The following is a 22,694-nucleotide window of genomic DNA, read 5'->3' as shown; positions in this document are numbered from 1 at the left end:
TTAAGACTGTCTTAAGAAATACATTATTCAGTGGCATTTAATCTCAGGTGGGCTTTGATTTATTCTTTTGATTTAAACACTTGACATCAGGTTTGCAAAGAGGGGGGAAGCCCTTCGTGGACATTGTTGAAAGCTGGCTCTATCGAGGCATTCTGAGATATTTAGATGTTAGCTCACATAAATCCACTTTTTAGAAAGTGTCACAGAACTGTCTAGAAGTGGTGGGCCCTGAATTTAAATTACTGGTTAGGGAAAGCTTTGGAAACTCTCTGAAGATATTAAAGAAAAATAAGAAAAAGGTGTGGCAGGATAGCTACCTAAGAAAGACTATCCTAAATTAATATCAGATTCGATGAAAAAAAAAAATCCGGAAGAGGCCTAGTAATTTCACAAAAGCCGAATTAAGCTTAAGGGCAAGCCTAACCATGCTGTTGAAATTGTTTCTAAGAGTGAGAAGAGCTTGAGAGACAACACGTTTGCAAAGCATCCTGTTTGTACGACTGATTTTTGCTGTAGCAACGTCTACAAATTCAAGTCTTTTTGGTGCACCTTCTCAGTGCCAAGCTGAGGGGTTATGAGAATGAACAACTGCTGGCTCTGTTCTCAGGGTTTATCAGGACACTCTACTTCCACGTCTATGTACATACGACAGGACACACTCAGGCTGTTTGCTTTGGGCCAGGCACCCTTCTAAGCACTCAACTCACACTGGCTTATTCCATTCCTATAACAAACCTATCTCCATTTGATAGATAAGCAAACTGAGGCAAGGTTAAATAACTGGCCACACCAGTCAGTGTATCATCCCACACCTCCAAAGGCACCCTTTTTGCCTTCTCTGTTAAAATGGATCCAGGCCCTTGAAATGTTTCCCCTCTACCTGCTGGCACACTGCCATGCTTTGCCAGTAGAGGGAGCAGGAGAGACACTGCAGGAGGAGACGGGCATGGCTTCCCACACCAGGGACAGTGGCCCAAGGTCCCTGCAAACGTGCCCTCCCCGTCCACCCACCCGGTTCCTACAGGTCAAGCTACCGGAGGCACTCGGTGGCCAGCTGCCTACCCCAGCACCTCCCTCAGGTGGTGCTGTAGCAGAGTGCCTCCAAGGAGACAGCTCCCCCTGCCTCCTAGGGAGTGGATTTCCAGCAGGTCCCATCCACATGGCACCCCAGAAACTCCTCTGCACCTGCTGAACCACAACTACTGCATTTCCAACAATGCCTGGATCCCAGCCCAGGAGCCCGGGGAGCCCCTGTCCTCAGGGCAGCTCTGCTCCTTTATCTGCTATTCCCACCTGTGTTCTTTTGAGTTCTCTTTACTGCTCAGTTGCCAATCCCGCATTACTCCAATCCTCTGTTATGGTTTATAACCATGCACATTAAACTTCCCTGTTCACGCTGCTGTGAGGTTCCTCTCTCCTGATGGGGTCCAGACTGATACCCTTGCCTACAGCCACAGACCAGGGAGCAGTGCAGCCAAGACGTGAATCCAGAGTCTCTGCTCCTGGTGGCGTGGTCAGATCACCTTGCTGGGCGACACTGCACAGGTTCTGACGCCACGTGCACCCAGGGTGAAGTGCCCATCCAAACCGAGGGCAGGGCAGAGGAGACGTGACAGGAGAGGACTCAGAGGCCGAGCTTTCAAATAGTTTTCCAGCAGATACGCAGAGGAAAGGCATTCCAGGAAGAGGGGACGGTGTATGCAGCCGTGGGAGGAGGGAAAGGGACAGAAGTGTCACCAGGGCTCCTGCCTAATCCCCTAAACTGCCTTCTCATCCCCGGGGAGATTCCTAGTGAGATGTGGGGACTTCAGGACCCTAACCTTGCTCTCAACAACACCCCGACGCCTCTCATGCCAGCTCTCTGGGAAAAACCTTCTCCCCAGGCATCGGGAAGAGCAAGGGCCCTGACCTGGGGGCTGTGATGGTCAGAAGGTGGTGGCACAGGCGCAGGTCAGAGGTCCCCACTGGACCTTGGTGACATTTCTCTCTGAGCACCATCTGTACTGGCTGCTTGGTTCATAACACAGAACACGGAATAGAGCAATACTTTTTGTAATAATTGCATTTATTTCCATTTTTGATAAAACTATTGCTCTTCACTCCCCAAACGCACATTTATAAATAATGGACATTGTAATTGTTTGGAGGAACAAACGTTAGAGTTGGAGCCATCAGGCCATTTTCAGCAACACAGCTATTTCTGGGGGGCTGGAGGGTTTACAGAAAACACTGAAGTTACCTACAACTTTTTTCAGCCAATTCTGCCCTCATGACTTCCATGGAAATAGGCTCTTTTGCTAAACGAAGGCAGGTCCTGGGAGTAGGGTGGGAGTAGTGAGGGCTGCTCTGATCACCCCAGGTCACCAAGAAACAGGTCACATGTCCCCAGCCTCTGGCAGAGCGCCCGCCTAGTTCCAAAGTCTGCCTTCAGTATTACGTGGCACACACACCCAGAGAGGTTTCAAACACACTGTGTGATATCCCCAAATTTGGAGTTTGCAGAACTGGCAGAAGTTGAGATTGGTATTTTGAAAGTGATGTATTTTAGGTCCTAGAAATTCGATGAAAAAAAACCCCAGCTCCCAGGGATCTAAGCCCACTTGAGCATGGAAGACCTTTCCGCCTGAGTGGAAATGGTAGGGGGAAAAACCAGAAGCAAAAGATAATATTCAGAAGTAAAAAAAAATGAAGGGACTGTATCGAGTGGGGCCAGTTGAGTTGATTACCCCACTGCAGTCTGATGGTCCAGTTCCTCAAGCGTTATTGTTTCTGCTTGGTTTGGGTCAGCAATTCAGGAAGCTATGCTTTCCTTTATGGAAAAAAAAAAAATCAAAAGTAAAATAAGTGTTTCACGTCATGAAGATAATGCTAAGTTTAATGGCTTATCCAGCGTTTGAAGTCATCCCAGGTCCAGGTAGAGGGTCAGCAGGGCAGCCTGTGGTTAGACTGCGTTCCTTTGAAGGAGCTGGTCCAGTAATTGCTAGGGAATTAGAGACAAAGAAGTCAAGTTCAGAGTCAGCATCTGGGCACCACACACACGTCACACCTGCTGGTGGCCGGGCCGTTACCTTTTTGAAGACTTCGGCCCGGAGTCTGTTACTCTGTAAGATCACCCTTTTCTTTTGTTCTTCTTTTTTCTTTCTAACTTCCGGCAAGTTATTATAGATTCTGAAACAGATTCAGAAAACATTCTGAGTGGTAGCGAGACAGCGTGTGTCTGCTGCGGATCTGTGTCCTCCCTTGTCAGCAGGCTCTTCCATTTCAAAGGGACGATCAGCTGCATATGGGCCGCCTCGCATCTGTGAGACCCCAAGACCTGGGGCTCCCCTGACCATCTCCAGATGGGGCTGCCCAGGCAGGGGCCACGTAGCAGATGGAGCCCCACCCAGGGCAAAGCTGGAGAGGCCGGTTGTTTAATCAGAAGTCACTTTTCTTGTCCCTCCATCTTCTACGATAATTAACCACTTGCTTGTAAAATGAGAGATTCTAGACCTACCGCTTTGCCACTCTGAGTGTAAACTTACCTTTTACCAAATACCTTTTTGCCACTCAATTTTTGTCTCCCTATGACTTAGAAAAGGAGCAGCGAATCAATGGAAGTAGCAGGAATTGTACTGGAATTGCACACACATAAAATATGTGTGTGTTTGCCGCTTTACCTACTGCATTCCTAGTTAAGCTGTTTCCAAATACCTCTCAGGCATATGTATTGATATTATGTTCTTGTCCTGGTGTAAAATTAGGAGCTTCCAAGATACAAGCAGGGCCCGAGGGACCCTTCTTCTGGGCCCTTTCTTCTTACTTCCCTACAGAAATTGTTTATGTACTGATGCCAAACAAGATTTCTGCTGGAATCCACAGACACAGAGGAGATACTGTAGCCTGAGCTTTTGGGGTGCTGTACACGTGGCACTTGGCTTAACATCTCGTTTTATTTTCTCTCATGTTTGAAAGCCAGACAAAATTTGTTTAACATGTTGCCCTCTTAAAATAATAATTACAAACTATACAAGTATTGATGATGACAATATTAGCAGGTGACATTGTCTTGGTTATAGGACACTAGGCTAATAATCTTTTTATGAATTTACCTTTTTAAAATTTTTATCTATTTATTTTGTATTGAAATATAGCTGATTTACAATGTTATGTTAGTTTCAGGTATACAGCAGTGATTCAGTTATACATATACATATATATTATTTTTTAGATTCTTTTCCTTTATAGGTTATTACAAAGTATTGATTCTAGTTCCCTGTGCTATACAGTAGGTCCTTGTTGGTTATCTATTTTATATATAGTAGTGTGCATGTGTTAATCCCAAACTCCTAATTTACCCTTCCCGCCTTTCCCCTTTGGTAACCATAAGTTTGTTTTCTATGTCTGTGGGTCTATTTCTGTTTTGCAAATAAGTTCATTTCTATCATATTTTTAGATTCCACATATAATTGATATCACATGATATCTGTCTTTCTCTGTCTGACCTCCTTCACTTAGTATGATCATCTCTAGGTCCATCCACGTTGCTACAAATGGCATTATTTCATTCTTTTTTATGGCCGAGTAATATTCCATTGTATATATATACCACATCTTCTTTATCCATTCATCTGTTGATGGACACTAAGGTTGCTTCCATGTCCTGGCTATTGTGAATAGTGCTGCAGTGAACATTGGGGTGCATGTGTCTTTTCGAATTATGGTTTTCCCTCAATATATGCTCAGAAGTGGGATTGTTGGATCATATGGTAGTTCTATTTTTAGTTTTTAAAGGAACCTCCATACTGTTCTCCATCGCGGCTGTGCCAATCTACATTCCCACCAACAGTGCAAGCGTGCTCCTTACTAGGCTAATCATCCGACACGAATTTTCCCTGGTAGCCCTCACGGCAGTTGGAAGAGACACCGTCCAGTGTCCTGCTGTTATGGGCGTGAGGAACCCAGCCCCAGTGAGGTCAGCAGGCCAGTGACGTCTCTCGGCTGGTGAATGAGGGGCTGGGAGCCCGGCCTCGGTCTGTCTGACTTCATGCAACGCTGTTCCCCAGTCATGTAGTGTAGAGCGACCCGGGAATTGCTCGCACATAGCACAGTGCCTGGCACACTGAGGGCATCGACATGATCTAAATGAATAAATGAACACACGATTGCCCAATCCAAGGGCAATTCCAGAGGGGACCAGGAGAAGACCGTCAGGATGAGTAGGAAATCTGACATGTCCCAGAGCCCCACAGTGGAAATCCTTCTGGACCCATAGAGACGCATCTTCCTGATCCTGACCCTCTGATCTTGTGGGGAGTTTAGGATAAAGATTCCTAGGCCTCCGCCCTGGAGCTTCTGCTGCAGTATTTTCTTAACAGAGCATCCTCAATAAATTACGGCACATTTGTACAATGGACCGCTCTGCATCAATGAGGAAAACCATCCATGTCTTCTGACATAGAAGAAGACCTCACAGACACAAAGTAAAAGAAGCAAGCTACAGAAAGATAATATTATATATAGCATGATCCCATTTATGGTTAAGAATTAGATAACTAATAATAGTTACCTAATTAGATACTAAATGGTTATCTAATTTGTACGTCTAAATAGACGTACATATAAACGTCTATTTTCAGGCAGAGAGAAAGGCCTGGAATGATATATAGGCTGCTGACAACTGTGGTGTCTCTGGAGAAAGTACCAGGCTGGGAGGTGGGGCGGGAGGGGGGGACAGTCGGTCATGAGGGACTTCAGCTCTCTCTCCTCTGTTTGAATTTTTTTTAATGAAAATGTAATTTAATAATATAACTAATAACAAAGAATACAAAAGCAAAGGAAGCTCCAGTGTGATTCTGTGGGTGCGTGAGGTCTGAGACCCGGGGTCTGAGCCCACCCAGGGCGCAGCCCACAGAGCAGAGCGGAAGTCCCGTTACTGAGCGCATCTGAGGAGACCTGGCTTCCAGCCAGGGAAGCCATGATGTGGGGAACAGCGTCACTCTGCTCATTGGTCCTCTCAGAGCCTCAGTTTCCTCTTCAGTAAAATGACGTAGTGATACTCTGTCCACGAATGCTGCTTTGAGATCGACATTTTAATTTCAAGTCTCCACAATAGCAGCTCTGGACTTAGGGACCAGGAGGGGAAGATTTGGCTGAATTTTCCACCAAATTGAAAAAGGAATACTTTTGGCGTGAGGTATACACAACTTTGCACTTCTGAAACGGCAGGTCTTGAAACCCAGTGGCCCTTTAAAAACCCTAGTTAGAAAGCTGCGCATTGGGTCGTTAATGGGATGGTTCCCTTCCTCCTCACTTTTACCTTTTTATTTACAAAGAGGTTCCCTACAGATAATCAAAGTTGACTAATTGTCATGGAAACAATATAATCATGGGAAAGCAGAGATTTTGTGCCTGGAGTGGGGAGAAATGTATTCTTCCTATTTTAATGGTTTCTCTAAGTTGCACTATCAATTTGGTTTAATTGTTATAGTTCCTCCCAGCGCTAGATACTTTATTATAAACTAATGACATTTTACTTGGATGAACTTGGCAAACTCTGTCAAGTTATTACATTTGGGCTGGGAGGCCAGGTCTCAGAAAGAATGGCAGCCTTTGTGTGTTGGTGAGAATGAGTGGGCGTCTAGAATAGCAACCAGCCAAGCAGGACAGGGAGAGTTTGCGGGCAGCAGGGCCGCCAAGCCCGCCGGTGACGCAGTGCCAAAAAGGCCGGCTCGTGGCCCTCTGTGGCTTCGCCGGCCCCATGCACCATCGGCCTCCAAGTCTGGATGCTTTTCTCAAGGCTCTGCCACCGTCAAGGCCCCCAGGAGACCCAGCTTCCCTCCTCCTCATAAAATTACCTGCGAAGGTACACAGTGACAAACAGCACCTGCCCAGAGCAACGATGGGAAAGCGCAGAAGCATTCCTGTTATGAGTCTGGGGATGTCTTAGAGACCAATTACAGGACTGGTTCAGAATCCAAGACCCACCACTTTCCTAAGGTTTTTCCAAGAACGACATTAGCATTCAGAGGTGCAATTCAACAACTTCACTTCTTTCAGCCAGCTTTTCAAATCCACGGCCAAGAAGACCTCAGAGCTTAAACGTGGACCTAGAAATAGTGGCCCAGCTGGACAGTGCCTGGATCCATCCCTCCTCCCTCCTGCCCCACTTCTTTTGACCTCACACAATATAACCAAGTACCTTTTAGATCGCATGTGCATCTCCTTCTCTGAAATGTACCTTTCTTTCGGTTTGAACAAGTTATCTGGAAAAAAAAAAGTGGAAAGAGGATTAATTTCAGAAGGTACAGATGTTGCACATTTCTAGAGAAACAGCGTGGTGGGCTTAGTTCACTCTCTGTTATCCATCCTTAATCTAAGCCCAGTCTGTTACAAACACAGCAGGACTCAGTAGACACACACACCATGCACAGTTGTATTGAAATCAACAACCAACAGGTTGGTCTTGACAACAGTTAAATATGGGCATGAAGTTCAAGGTTAACATCTAATAGACTTTATGGTCAGTGACTCCTTTGCATGCTTCATTTAGCAATAAAGAGTCATAGTTTACTGGGGTAGTGCCACTGTGGCACGAAAATGTGTTTCAGTGTCGCTCTGGGTGCAGGGCCCTGGGTATGAGGTCATCCCATCCACAGAAAATCTCCACACTAGGTTTTTGGTGCCTCTCAGGACAAGGAAATCTCCCACTATTGCTAGAACACTTTGAGAGCAGGAGCTTTCACTCACAATTGTAGTCTCCATCAGGGATGCTCGGCCTCTGCATCCTTTCTAATGGAGGGATTAGCCCTTTCCAAGGTCAGAAAGTGTAACGGACAACAACATAATAGTAATGTCTGTCTGGTGTCCTTTAAGAAAGTACACCGTGGCTAAAAATGACTATGAGTCTGGAATTTTTTGTAATGAAAGTACATATTACTCATCACAAGGATATTTACAGATGGCACACTTAAAAATGGTCTGTGTTTTTTCAGAAATAGTGTATAAATTTTTGCGATAACTCTGAAATCCCCATGAGACTCTCAGCCCTATGGGTCAGCCGAGAGGCTGGCACACAAAAATGTTGCACGGGGGTGCTTGTTGCATGGGGACGCGTCTGAGCAGCCGCCACACATACTGCCTGGAACCCCTGGATGGTAACCAGCTCCCCTGACTCATTCAGCATAAGCAGACAGGTGACTCGGTGTCCTTCAATCACGGAGTTGCAGTGGGCTCCCCGTGACCCCCAGCCAAGACCCCACCATGTTTCTATCAGTCTCCCCCACCTGGGCCTGTCCCCCCTCGCTCAATACTCCAGTGGAGCCACCGAAGATTTCTCAGGCTTGAGAATATACAGAATTTTCCAGGAATATACAAGAAGGTGGGATAGAGGCATGGATACGAAGACATCTCTTCCCCTCTGGGGAACTATAACACAGCTACCGATTTACAATATGGAAACAACACAGTGGCTGAACTTGTATTCCGTCTGGTTAAAAACATAAAAGAAAAAGATGGCACCATTATTCAACTTCAAAGACAAGATTCAAAGGAAAAATAGAAGAAAAGAGAAAGAAATCAGAAGAGTTTTCCCAGTGAAGGGAAAACGCCCCCAGTGTTTGGAAAGGCACTGGGCCATGTGAACCAGGAGAGCCAAGGTCGCCATGAAGACTGATCTGCAGAGATCGCCGCCCAGCGCCCACCCTCTGCTCACACACCAGAAAGGGCCCGGCCAGAACCCGGGACCTCAGGAAAATCCCAGCAGCATCCCAAAGAAATGGGCTGTCACCTTAAGGCAGTCAGGGTCTCGGGCAAGCAAATATGTGTCTGCCTGAAGACTCCCACTGAGGCAGGGAGAAGGAGCCTCCTACAAAGACTTAGACTTGGGTCTGCACCAGCATTCCTCAGGAGCCACTCAGGATTAGGGAAAGGCTGATGTGAACAGATGCAGGGTACCCCAAGGGAACAGAAATGTTACAAAGTGCATTTATAACATTTCTATAATCTCAGTTCAATTGTATGTGGTCTCCCCTCAGAAGTTAGTTCTGTTTTTGTTTTGGTTCGGTTTGATTTGTTTCTTTTGAGCACCTGATACCACAATGAAGCTTTGGTCTTATTTCCAAGAGGAAACAAAAGCAAATGTGAGCTATCTGGCACCTCCACTGTTTTGTTTTCTGAACTCTTCTCCGCCCGCTGTGCCTCAGCACAAGTTGAAATTCTGGGCCCAGCAGCCCATGTTAGGTGCAAAACAAGCATGTCTGTATCCAAGAGGGCCCACCCCACACCTCTCTGGTTGCTGCTGATTTTGAATTTCCATAACAGCACCAGGCCCATGTGATGGGTAGTGGGGTTGCTTTCTGGATGCGATGGAAGAGAGGAAGAAAGCGAGGCTCTGCCTCCCTGGAGGAAGCTGTTTGAAATAAATCAAGTGTGTCGCTAATGGCTCCCAACCTCACTAGAGTAAAAAGAACCCTATTTGGCACTTTGAGAGAGAAAGCGGCAGGAAGAGGGGAGGGGGCAGGGTGACACCTGCGGGTCAGCATTACTACTTATAATAAACAGCTAGTGTTTATTGGATCGCCATAGATCTTCACACCAACCCTGTGACATAATCATAATTTTTTTGTATTTTAGGGTTGGAAAATCAAAGTTCAAAGGGCCAAGGGTTTCCTGCTCAGGTTTATGCAGTGAATGAGTGAGTGGCAGAGCTGGGTTTCAGTCCAAATCAGTCCAGCCCTGTCCAAACATGCCCTCAACCTCAGAACACGGCCACCAACCCGTGGTTGCAGATTCCATCTTTTGGTCGCCCTGACAAGTGTTGGTCCATTTCCCAGGAGACCAATCCAAAATCCCTTTCTCTTCTTCCTTCTTCCTGCCTCCTACATTTAATGAGCAACTACTATGCCTCCAGGGAATGCTCAGAAGAAAATAAAAATGATAAGATCCTGCCACCATGGGACTTCATTATTTAAGAAGGCGTCAGATAATTAACAAATCAGCTACAAAGTATCAGGCAAGTGCTGTGATGAAAAAGAATCATGGCCACATGGTCAAGGAGGACCGGGGTGGTCAGGAAGGCTCCTCAGGGAGGAGTTAATTAAACCATGACCCAAATGACCACAGGAGCCGGCCGTGGGGGCCAGTAGAGGGAAGGGTGAGGAAGGACCGGGGACACAGTGCATACAGTGTGAGGGAGGGGGCACGAGGGCATGAGAAGGCAGGCAGGGAGTAGAGGTGAAAGCAAAGACAGCTGTGGTTCTCCACCCAGGTTATACACTTTACCACCACCTGCAGAGTCTAACCACGATTCCCACACGTGGGCACTGGAACCTGAACCAGAATCTCCGATGACTCTAGTGGGCGCCGTGTAATAGGGAAGAACGAGTCTGACTCCATTATCAGCAATGTTTCTTTTACTTTAACCTTTGTATTCCACTGCTTTTGCTCTGAGTTAAGAATGTTGCCTATAGCCTAAAATAGACAGGAAAGCCCATTCTCAAGGCTCTGACCTTTAAGGGTATAATACTTTCCTGTTCATATAGAGATGAAAAGTTGCAGAACAGAGACTAACATTTGTCTTGTTGGACGTTTACAGGAACATTGTGACCTGACCTACACAGACAGCTACAAGAACAAAGGATTCCAACACCAGGAAATGTGCAACAACCAACCACGCCCCTCCCTCAGGTTGCCTTTAAAAAGGCTTTGCTGAAACCCTTTGGGGAGTTTGGGCTTTTGGGGGGCATAAGCCACCGTCTCCTTGCATAACCCTGCAATAAACCTTTCTCTGCACTAAATCCCTACGTTTCGGTATTGTTTGGCCTAACTGTGGGTCAGGCACACAAACTTGCATTCTGTAACAGCTGGAGATGGGAAGCATCAGTGTTGGGTTTTGCAAGCCTATTAAGGAGATTTGCAAGTCTGTTGAGTTTTCCTCCAGAGTAAGAGATGGAGAGCCACGTGGGGTTTGTTTTTTTTTAAATTTTACCAATTTTTTATACAGCAGGTTCTTATTAGTTATCTATTTTATAAATATTAGTGTATATATGTCACTCCCAGTCTCCCAATTCATCACACCACCACCAACTCCACTGCCACTTTCGCCCCTTGGTGTCCATATGTTTGTTCTCTACATCTGTGTCTCTATTTCTGGCCTGCAAACCGGTTCATCTGTACCATTTTTCTAGGTTCCATATATATGCATTAGTATACGATATTTGTTTTTCTCTTTCTGACTTACTTCACTCTGTATGACAGTCTCTAGATCCATCCACATCTCTACAAATGACCCAATTTCGTTCCTTTTTATGGCTGAGTAATATTCCATTGTATGTATGTACCACATCTTCTTTATCCATTTGTCTGTCGATGGGCATTTAGGTTGCATCCATGACCTGGCTATTGTAAATAGTGCTGCAATGAACATTGGGGTGCATGTGTCTTTTTGACTTATGGTTTTTTCTGGGTATATGCCCAGTAGCGGGATTGCTGGGTCGTATGGTAGTTCTATTTTGAGTTTTTTTACGGAAGCTTCATAATGTTCTCCATAGTGGCTGTATCAATTTACATTCCCACCAACAGTGCAAGAGGGTTCCCTTGTGTCCACACCCTCTCCAGCATTTGGTGTTTGAAAATTTTCTGATGATGCCCATTCTAACTGGTGTGAGGTGATACCTCATTGTAGTATTGATTTGCATTTCTCTAATGATTAGTGATGTGGGGCATTCTTTCATGTGTTTGTTGGCAATCTGTATGTCTTCTTTGGAGAAACATCTATTTAGGTCTTCTGCCCATTTTTGGATTGGGTTGTTTGTTTTTTTGATATTGAGCTGCATGAGCTGCTTGTAACTTTTGGAGATTAATCCTTTGTCAGTTGCTTCATTTGCAAATATTTTCTCCCATTCTCAGTGTTGTCTTTTCGTCTTGTTTATGGTTTCCTTTGCTGTGCAAAAGCTTTTAAGTTGCATTAGGTTTGTTTTTATTACCATTTCTCTAGGAGGTGGGTCGAAAAGGACCTTGCTGTGATTTATGTCATAGAGTGTTCTGCCTATGTTGTCCTCTAAGAGTTTTATAGTATCTGGCCTTACGTTTAGGTCTTTAATCCATTTTGAGTTTATTTTTATGTATGGTGTTAGGGAGTGTTCTAATTTCATTCTTTTACATGTAGCTGTCCAGTTTTCCCAGCACCACGTATTGAAGAGGCTGTCTTCTCCATTGTATATTTTTGCCTCGTTTATCAAAAATAAGGTGACCATATGTGCGTGTGTTTATCTCTGGGCTTTCTATCCTGTTCCATTGATCTATATTTCTGTTTTTGTGCCAGGACCATACTGTATTGATTACTGTACCTTTGTTGTACAGTCTGAAGTCTGGGAGTCTGATTCCTCCAGCTCCGTTTTTCTTTCTCAAGATTGCTTTGGCTATTCGGAGTCTTTTGTGTTTCCATACAAATTGTGAAATTTTTTGTTCTAGTTCTGTGAAAAATGCCATTGGTAGTTTGATAGGGATTGCATTGAATCTGTAGATTGCTTTGGGTAGTATAGTCATTTTCACAATATTGATTCTTCCAATCCAAGAACATGGTATATCTTTCCATCTGTTGGTATCATCTTTAATTTCTTTCATCAGCGTCTTCTAGTTTTCTGCATACAGGTCTTTTGTCTCCTTAGGTAGGTTTATTCCTAGGTGTTTTATTCTTTTTGTTGCAATGGTAAATGGGAATGTTTCCTTAATTTCTCTTTCAGATTTTTCATCATTTGTGTATAGGAATGCAAGAGACTTCTGTGCATTAATTTTGTATCCTGCAACTTTACCAAATTCATTGATTAGCTCTAGTAGGTTTCTGGTGGCATCTTTAGGATTCTCTATGTATAGTATCATGTCATCTGCAAACACTGACAGTTTTACTTCTTCTTTTGCAATTTGTATTCCTTTTATTTCTTTTTCTTCTCTGATTGCCATGGCTAGGACTACCAAAACTGTGTTGAATAATAGTGGCGAGAGTGGACATCCTTTTCTTGTTCCTGATCTTAGAGGAAATGCTTTCAGTTTTTCACCATTGAGAATGATTTTTGCTGTGGGTTGTCATGTATGGCCTTCATTATGTTGAGGTAGGTTCCCTCTATGCCCACTTTCTGGAGAGTTTTTTATTATTAATGGGTGTGGAATTTTGTCAAAAGCTTTTTCTGTATCTATTGATATGATCTTATGGTTTTTATTCTAAAATGTGTTAATATGGTGTATCACATTGATTGAGTTGCATACACTGAAGAATCCTTGCATCCTTGGGATAAATCCCACTTGATCATGGTGTATGATTCCTTTAATGTGCTGTTGGATTCTGTTTGCTAGTATTTTGTTGAGGATTTTTGCATCTATATTCATCAGTGATATTGGTCTGTAATTTTCTTTTTTTGTAGTATGTTTCTCTGATTTTGGTATCAGGGTGATGGTGGCCTCATAGAATGAGTTTGGGAGTTTTCCTTCCTCTGCAATTTTTGAGAAGAGTTTGAGAAGGATGGGTGTTAGCTCGTCTCTAAATGTTTGATAGAATTCACCAGTGAAGCCATCTGGTCCTGGACTTTTGTTGGAAGATTTTTCATCACAGTTTCAATTTCATTACTTGTGATTGGTTTGTTCATATTTTCTGTTTCTTCCTGGTTCAGTCTTGGAAGGTTATACCTTTCTAAGAATTTCTCCATTTCGTCCACGTTGTCCATTTTATTGGCATAGAGTTGCTTGTGGTAGTCTCTTAGGATGCTTTGTATTTCTGCGGTGTCTGTTGTAACTTCTCCTTTTTCATTTCTAATTTTATTGATTTGAGTCCTCTCCCTCTTTTTCTTGATGAGTCTGGCTAATGGCTTATCAATTTTGTTTATCTTCTCAAAGAACCAGCTTTTAGTTTTATTGATCTTTGCTACTGTTTTCTTTGTTTCTATTTCATTTATTTCTGCTCTGATCTTTATGATTTCTTTCCTTCTACTAACTTTGGGTTTTGTTTGTTTTTCTTTCTCTACTCCTTTAGGTGTAAGGTTAGATTGTTTGAGATTTTTCTTGTCTCTTGAGGTAGGTTTGTATTGCTATAAACTTCCCTCTTAGAACTGCTTTTGCTGCATCCCATAGGTTTTGGATCGTCGTGTTTTCATTGTCATTTGTCTCTAGGTATTTTTTGATTTCCTCTTTGATTTCTTCAGTGATCTCTTGGTTATTTAGTAACGTATTGTTTAGCCTCCATGTGTTCGTGTTTTTTATGTTTTTTTCCTTGTAATTGATTTCTAATCTCATAGCGTTGTGGTCAGAAAAGATGCTTGATATGATTTTAATTTTCTTAAATTTACTGAGGCTTGATTTGTGACCCAAGATGTGATCTATCCTGGAGAATGTTCTGTGTGCACTTGAGAAGACAGTGTAATCTGGTGTTTTTGGATGGAATGTCCTATAATTATCAATAAAATCTATCTGGTCTATTGTGTCAATTAAAGCTTGTGTTTCCTTATTAATTTTCTGTTTGGATGACCTGTCCAGTGATGTAAGTGAGGTGTTATTTAAAGTCCCCCACTATTATGTCTTACTGTCGATTTCCTCTTTTATAGCTGTTAGCAGTTGCCTTATGTATGGAAGTGCTCCTATGTTGCGTGAATATATTTTTATAATTGTTATATCTTCTTCTTGGATTGATCCCTTGATCATTATGTAGTGTCCTTCCTTGTCTCTTGTAACATTCTTTATTTTAAAGTCTGTTTTATCTGATATGAGTATTGCTACTCTAGCTTTCTTTTGATTTCCATTTGCATGGAATATCTTTTTCCATCTCCTCACTTTCAGTCTGTATATGTCCCTAGGTCTGAAGTAGGTCTCTTGTAGACAGCATATATATGGGTCTTGTTTTTGTATCCATTCAGCCAGTCTATGTCTTTTGGTTGGGGCATTTAATCCATTCACGTTTAAGGTAATTATTGATATGTATGTTCCTATGACCATTTTCTTAATTGTTTTGGGTTTGTTTTTGTAGGTCCTTTTCTTCTCTTGTGTTTCCCACTTAGAGAAGTTCCTTTAGCATTTGTTGTAGAGCTGGTTTGGTGGTGCTGAATTCTGTTAGCTTTTGCTTGTCTGTAAAGCTTTTGATTTCTCCGTCGAATCTAAGTGAGATCCTTGCCAGGTAATCTTAGTTGTACGTTCTTCCCTTTCATCACTTTAAATATATCATGCCACTCCCTTCTGGCTTGTAGAGTTTCTGCTGAGAATTCAGCTGTTAACCTTATTGAAGTTCTCTTGTACGTTGTTGTTTTTCCCTTGTTGCTTTCAATAATTTTTCTTTGCCTTTAATTTTTGTCAATTTGATTACTATGTGTCTCGGCGTGTTTCTCCTTGGGTTTATCCTGCCTGGGACTCTCTGTGCTTCCTGGACTGGGGTGGCTATTTCCTTTCCCATGTTAGGGAAGTTTTTGACTATAATCTCTTCAAGTATTTTCTCAGGTCCTTTCTCTCTCTCTTCTCCTTCTGGGACCCCTATAATGTGAATATTGTTGCATTTAATATTGTCCCAGAGGTCTCTTAGGCTGTCTTCATTTCTTTTCATTCTTTTTTCTTTATTCTGTTCCATAGTAGTGAATTCCACCATTCTGTCTTCCAGGTCACTTATCCATTCTTCTGCCTCAGTTATTCTGCTATTGATTCCTTTTTGTGTATTTTTCATTTCAGTTATTGTATTGCTCATCTCTGTTTGTTTGTTCTTTAATTCTTCTAGGTGTTTGGTCTTTAATTCTTCTAGGTCTTTGTTAAACATTTCTTGCACCTTCTCAATCTTTGCCTCCATTCTTTTTCTGAAGTCCTGGATCATCTTCACTATCATTATTCTGAATTCTTTTTCTGGAAGGTTTCCTATCTCCACTTCATTTAGTTGTTTTTCTGGGGTTTAACTTGTTCCTTCATCTGCTGCATAGCCCTCTGCCTTTTCATTTTGCCTATGTTTCTGTGAATGTGGTTTTCCTTCCACAGGCTGCAGAATTGTAGTTCTTCTTGCTTCTGCTGTCTGCCCTCTGGTGGATAAGGCTATCTAAGAGGCTTGTGCAAGTTTCCTGATGGGAGGGACTGGTGGTGGGCAGAGCTCAGTAAAACTTTAATCCACTTGTCTGCTCATGGGAGGGGCTGGGTTCCCTCCCTGTTGGTTGTTTGGCCTGAGGCGACCCAACACTGGAGCCTACCTGGCTCTTTGGTGGGGCTAATGGCGGACTCTGGGAGGGCTCATGCCAAGGAGTATGTCCCAGAACTTCTGCTGCCAGTGTCCTTGTACTCACGGTGAGTCACAGCCACCCCCCGCCTCTGCAGGAGACCCTCTGACACTAGCAGGTAGGTCTCGTTCAGTCTCCTATGGGGTCACTGCTCCTTCCCCTGGGTCCTGATGTGCACATTACTTTGTGTGTGCCCTCCAAGAGTGGAGTCTCTGTTTCCCCCAGTCCTGTCGAAGTCCTGCAATCAAATCCCACTATCCTTCAAAGTCTGATTCTCTAGGAATTCCTCCTCCCGTTGCCAGACTCCCAGGTTGGGAAGCCTGACGTGGGGCTCAGAACCTTCATTCCAGTGGGTGGACTTCTGTGGTGTAAGTGTTCTCCAGTTTGTGAGTCACCCACCCAGCGGTTGTGGGATTTGATTTTATTGTGATTGCGCCCCTCCTACCATCTCATTGTGGCTTCTCCTTTGTCTCTGGATGTGGGGTACCTTTTTTGGTGAATTCCAGCGTCTTCCTGTCGATGATTGTTCTGCAGTTTGTTGTGATTCCGGTGCTCTCACAAGAGGGAGTCACCACGTGGGGTTTTAAGCAGGGGATCTGATTTGAATTCTTAAAGGACGACTCCAGCAGCTGTTCAGAACATGCACCAACTAGGTGGAGGAAATTCAAACGTGGCAGCAGGGAGATAGGTCAGACCACTGCAGCCAGGTAAGCGAAAGATGACAGCAGCGCTCAGCACAGCTGGGAAGTGGGAGGACTCAGGACTCACCTACACTCACCGAACATGAGCCAAGAGAGTTATGACGTGGAAGAGAAAACTAGGCGTTATGGGGGAGGGATGGATTGGGAGTTTGGGGTTAGCAGATGCAGACTATTATATATAGAATGAATAAACAACAAGGTCCTACTGTATAGCACAGGGAACTATATTCAATACCCTATGATAATCCTTAATAGAAAAGAATATGATAAAGAATGTGTATGTATGTGTGTGTGTGTGTGTGTGTGTGTGTATATATATATATATATATACACATATATATATACACATATATATATCTCAATTTGCTGTACAGCAGAAATTAACACAACATTGTAAATTAACTATACTTGAATAAAATAAATTTAAGAAAGAGAAAGAGAGAGAGAAAGAGAGGAAGGAAGGGAAGGAGGGAGGGAGGGAGGAAGAAAGAAAACCAGGCTTTGTGTTGGAGCAACCCTTCATTTGACTGTTAAGTTTTCACCTCTTTGGGGCTCGGCAGACTCAAAGATCAATAAGACAATTCGGGGTCTTTTGTGTTTCCATACAAATTGTGAAATTTTTTGTTCTAGTTCTGTGAAAAATGCCAGTGGTAGTTTGATAGGGATTGCCTTGAATCTGTAGATTGCTTTGGGTAGTAAGAGTCATTTTCACAATGTTGATTTTTCCAATCCAAGAACATTGTATATCTCTCCATCTATTTGTATCATCTTGAGAACGAAAAATGGAGCTGGAGGAATCAGGCTCCCTGACTTCAGACTATACTACAAAGCTACAGTAATCAAGACAGTATGGTACTGGCACAAAAACAGAAATATAGATCAATGGAACAGGATAGAAAGCCCAGAGATAAACCCACGCACATATGGTCACCTTATCTTTGATAAAGGAGGCAAGCATATACAGTGGAGAAAAGACAGCCTCTTCAATAAGTGGTGCTGGGAAAACTGGACAGGTACATGTAAAAGTATGAAATTAGAACACTCCTGAACACCATACACAAAAATAAAATCAAAATGGATTCGAGACCTAAATGTTAGGCCAGACACTATAAAACTCTTAGAGGAAAACATAGGCAGAACACTCTATGACATAAATCACAGCAAGATCCTTTTTGACCCACCTCCTAGAAAAATGGAAATAAAAACACAAATAAACAAATGGGACCTAATGAGACTTAAAAGCTTTTGCACAGCAAAGAAAACCATAAACAAGACCAAAAGACAACCCTCAGAATGGGAGAAAATATTTGCAAACGAATCATCAGACAAAGGATTAATCTCCAAAATATATAAACAGCTCATGCAGCTCAATATTAAAAAAAAAAACAACCCAATCCAAAAATGGGCAGAAGACCTAAGTAGACATTTCTTCAAAGAAGACATACAGATGGCCAAGAAGCACATGAAAAGCTGCTCAACATCACTAATTATTAGAGAAATGCAAATCAAAACTACAATGAGGTATCACCACACACCAGTTAGAATGGGCATCATCAGAAAATCTACAAACAATAAATTCTGGAGAGGGTGTGGAGAAAAGGGAACCCTCTTGCACTGTTGGTGGGAATGTAAATTGATACAGCCACTATGGAGAACAGTATGGAGGTTCCTTAAAAAACTCAAAATAGAACTACCATACGACCCAGCAATCCCACTACTGGACATGTACCCTGAGAAAACCATAATTCAAAAAGAGTCATGTACCAAAATGTTCATTGCAGCTCTATTTACAATAGCCAGGACATGGAAGCAACCTAAATGTCCATCATCCGATAAAGAAGATGTGGCACATATATACAATGGAATATTACTCAGCCGTAAAAAGAAACGAAATGGAGTTATTTGTAGTGAGGTGGATGGAGTTAGAGTCTGTCATACAGAGTGAAGTAAGTCAGAAAGAGAAAAACAAATACAGTATGCTAACACATATATATGGAATCTAAGGGGAAAAAAAAGAAAGGTCATGAAGAGCCTAGTAGCAAGACGGGAATAAAGACACAGACCTACTAGAGAATGGACTTGAGGATATGGGGAGGGGGAAGGGTAAGATGTGACAAAGTGAGAGAGTGGCATGGACATATATACACTACCAAACGTAAAATAGATAGCTAGTGGGAAGCAACCGCATAGCACAGGGAGATCAGCTCTGTGCTTTGTGACCACCTAGAGGGGTGAGATAGGGAGGGTGGGAGGGAGGGAGATTCGAGAGGGAAGAGATATGGGAACATATGTATATGTATAACTGATTCACTTTGTTATAAAGCAGAAACTAACACACCATTGTAAAGCAATTATACTCCAATAAAGATGTTAAAAAAAATAAAATAAAAAGATCTATAGGGCTTCCCTGGTGGCGCAGTGGTTGAGAATCTGCCTGCCAATGCAGGGGACACGGGTTTGAGCCCTGGTCCGGGAGGATCCCACATGCTGCGGAGCAACTAAGCCCGTGAGCCACAATTACTGAGCCTGCGCGTCTGGAGCCTGTGCTCCGCAACAAGAGAGGCCGCGATAGTGAGAGGCCCGCGCACCGCGATGAAGAGTGGTCCCCACTTGCCGCAACTGGAGAAAGCCCTCGCACAGAAACGAAGACCTAACACAGCCATAAATAAATAAATAAATAAATAAATTAAAAAAAAAAAAAAAAAAAAGATCTATAAGACAAGTGCTCACAGCCCAGGGTGAGAGCCAGATACACAAGGCCTTCATGTGCCAGGACTGATGTCTACACAGGGAGAGGGCTCATGGCGGGTGCACAGTCCACCAAGGAAGGGGTGGGACTGGGGAGACTTCACAGCAGGAGACAGCTGAGCTCAATCTTGAAAAAGAAAGAGGTGTCCCAACAGTGGGAGGAGGGCTGGGAGGCGGGTGGCCCAGGTGGAAACACAGCAGGACCATGGGGACCAGCCTGCAGCAAGAGACAGTTCTTCAAGGAATCATACAGCAGGACCTCGTTTCATGAGATGGAAGCCATCCTGCACGCACTTTGCTCAAAAATACAGTGAAAGCCCATCTATCAATTCCCTTTTAATGGAAATTGTACCTTTACAAAATTAAAGTGACTGGTGAGAACAATTTTCAGCTAGCTTATGGGTCTTTTCTGGATTTTCCTTGAAGCTGCACGTGTTCTAATTCACTAATACAGAGGAAAGAAAGGCGGTTGTATTTACCTCCTGTTTTATCATTCAAACACAGCAGGGGTTTTCCCCACCCCCGAAGAAAATTACTAAGGTAAATTGCCTATTTCCGGCTTCCTGGAGAACTCTTCTTCTTTTTTTTTTTTTTAAACCTGAATCTCTTGTGTCTAGCTTATCATTGTATCCAAACTACTGGCCTGTTGCTAATTTCGTGTGGCAAGGTCAGACACACTGAGCCTGATTCAGGTTAGCAAACAACGAGCTACCGAGATTTTGGTGCTTCTGAGGCTGTTCTCGGGGAGCAGCTGAGTAAAAGCCAAGTCCTGACATCCCATCAATCTCTATAAACACACGCGGGTGTTTATTACAACCCTCACCTCACACATGTGCAAACACGCATGCACATATGGGGACAGGTGGCCTCAACATCCAGACAGCTAGCTAGCTAGCTGTCTGACAGTGTCAGCAGGAGGCAGAAGGATCCCCCGGACACCAGCATGATTGGTTGTTTATGAGGCCAGGGCTCATTTTCCTCCACACAGAGTCCTTATCTACAGCTCTGATTGCAAAGCTTCATTTTTCCTATGGAACAAGTAATCTAAATGATAATCAAGTTCACACTGGATTTATTAGTGCAGCGCCCTCGCAGAAGCTGATTTTCTGCAGTCACCCTGAGCACTTTGAAGAGTCTTTTAGAATTTGCTTCCCCTAGCTTAAAAACACAAAACCCAAGAGATGCCTGTGGGAGAGAATCCAGCCGGGAGCCAACAAGCCAGTTTGGAGTGTAGATGCCAAGTCTACACTGGCCGGCATCTTCTAGGAAAGATAGGCCCTCCCAAAAGGAATGGAAATGGGGTATGTTTTAGGGAAGAAAATCTCTAGAGGATTCTTCTCCTGAAAAGGGGCCCCAATACATGTGTATTCTAAGGTCACGAGGCTGTTCATTATGTCAGTTTCAAAGCCAGTAAGCAGCTGGCCTTCCTTCCTCTGGAATAATTACATCATGGTCTGCAGGAGTTACATCCAGTTACTTGCACATCATTTCCATTCAGCTCACCTCGCTGGGACCTCCAATTTGCTGACGTGGGCAGCAGCCGAGTGGCCTGCCTTGGACCAATTAACCCTCCAGAAATTAAACGGTGTGCATTACACTGTAGAAAAGCGAGTTTAAGACTCATAGGTTGTTTGCCTTCAAAATGCTCTTGTGATGATAAAATCTTGTGCTGGACAAACATCCTCAGTTTTCTGAAATCCCTTCTATCCTTCTGTGGGATCCTGAATGACAGTTTGTGGATAAGCAACCCATTCTAGGGGCCTGGAAGGCCGGTGGAGGCTGCACATTTCATTTATATAAAAATAATGCTCAATTCCCATTCGGACACAAAAGAGAGATACTAATGTCACAGTTCAGAAAGGCAACGAGCCTCTCAGATCCTTCAGATAAAGGCATACAAAATTAAGAAATGAAAAATAAACCAGAGGTCTGTGGGGAGATCTATTTCTCTTTTCATGCTCAGGTCAAGAAATGAGATTGACCACAGGCTCCTGGTTAAGATGAGTGAATTGTTCTCTCTGCAGAGAGCTTGGCTCCTGCACAGACAGACTTATCCTTGAGTTTAGAGCAGGATTACCGTCTCAGGGCTTCCATGAACAGATAGGGTGCTGGGAGCTAAAGGACGGATTTGGGAAAGGGTCTGCCCTTGGGGGAGGGGCTGGTGATGAGAAGGATCGTGGGCTGGCCAGTCTGCCAAGCACACTGGCAGCCCACGAGCCTCCCTGCAGATCCTCGTAATAGCAGAATCCTTGATGCAACACAGGCAGATGAGGCCCAGGGACCATGGCTTCAGCTCCTCCACCTAGAGGAACCAGATCCCCAAGTCAAACATCTCTGCTTCAAAGGAGACTTAATACAATCTCCGGTACCATCCTACTCTCTCTCTTGGACCCAAGAGCTCCGTCGCAAGCTGCTTTCCCCCCTGCCCCCCAGGGTCTTCTCCTTTATGGTTCTAGATTCACTTTACTTGGCTGTCTTCCTGGCCAACTCTCTTCCCAAGGAGCCACCGAACAAGCTGATATCATGAATATTCAGCTCACCCCACTGTCTACAGCATCAGAGATTCACAAACTAATCCAGATCCCTACTCAAGACCAGACACTCACAAACTGAACCCTCGTCAAGGGCTCCCATCAGTTGCCTAAAACGTGCATTTTTCTGGGGCCAGCAAAGCGCTATACAGCATTTCCTGCAATGAGCACACTGGTGAATTTAAAGGCAAACCAAAGGAGCTGGACAACTTCACCCAGACTCTAAGGTGTAATGACCCCAGTTCTTAGTGACCTCACTACACACGGCAGGAAATTCACTGTTTGTTTCTGCTTCATGAAAATAATACAAGCATTAGTACATTAAACATCGTGCTTTTATGATGTACCTTTTTTTTTTAATTAATTAATTTTTTGGCTGCGTTGGGTCTTCGTTGCTGCGCGTGGGCTTTCTCTAGTTGCAGTGAGCAGGGTCTACCCTTCGTTGCGGTGCACAGGCTTCTCATTGTGGTGGCTTCTCTTGTTGCGGAGCACGGGCCCTAGAGCAC

The 22,694-nt window shown here is 43.7% G+C and overlaps 1 protein-coding gene across 1 annotated transcript in view; it reads right to left on the bottom strand.

Annotated features, from left to right (window-relative positions):
- Positions 1–2,116: 2,116 nt before the first annotated feature.
- Positions 2,117–22,694, bottom strand: part of C16H10orf90 (chromosome 16 C10orf90 homolog) — a 245,815-nt gene continuing 225,237 nt past the window's right edge. Inside the window, exons 8-10 of the mRNA XM_036828851.1 lie at positions 7,181–7,244; positions 3,069–3,168; positions 2,117–2,980 (exon numbers count right to left, since the gene is read on the bottom strand). Coding sequence (XP_036684746.1) covers positions 2,942–2,980; positions 3,069–3,168; positions 7,181–7,244 — 203 coding nt within the window. The 3' untranslated portion in view covers positions 2,117–2,941. The remainder of the gene's footprint in view (positions 2,981–3,068; positions 3,169–7,180; positions 7,245–22,694) is intronic.

Source organism: Balaenoptera musculus, chromosome 16, assembly GCF_009873245.2.
Source record: "Balaenoptera musculus isolate JJ_BM4_2016_0621 chromosome 16, mBalMus1.pri.v3, whole genome shotgun sequence".
Lineage (NCBI taxonomy): Eukaryota > Metazoa > Chordata > Mammalia > Artiodactyla > Balaenopteridae > Balaenoptera > Balaenoptera musculus.
Note: the sequence above shows the minus strand (reverse complement) of the source record. Positions and strands in the feature narration are given on the sequence as shown.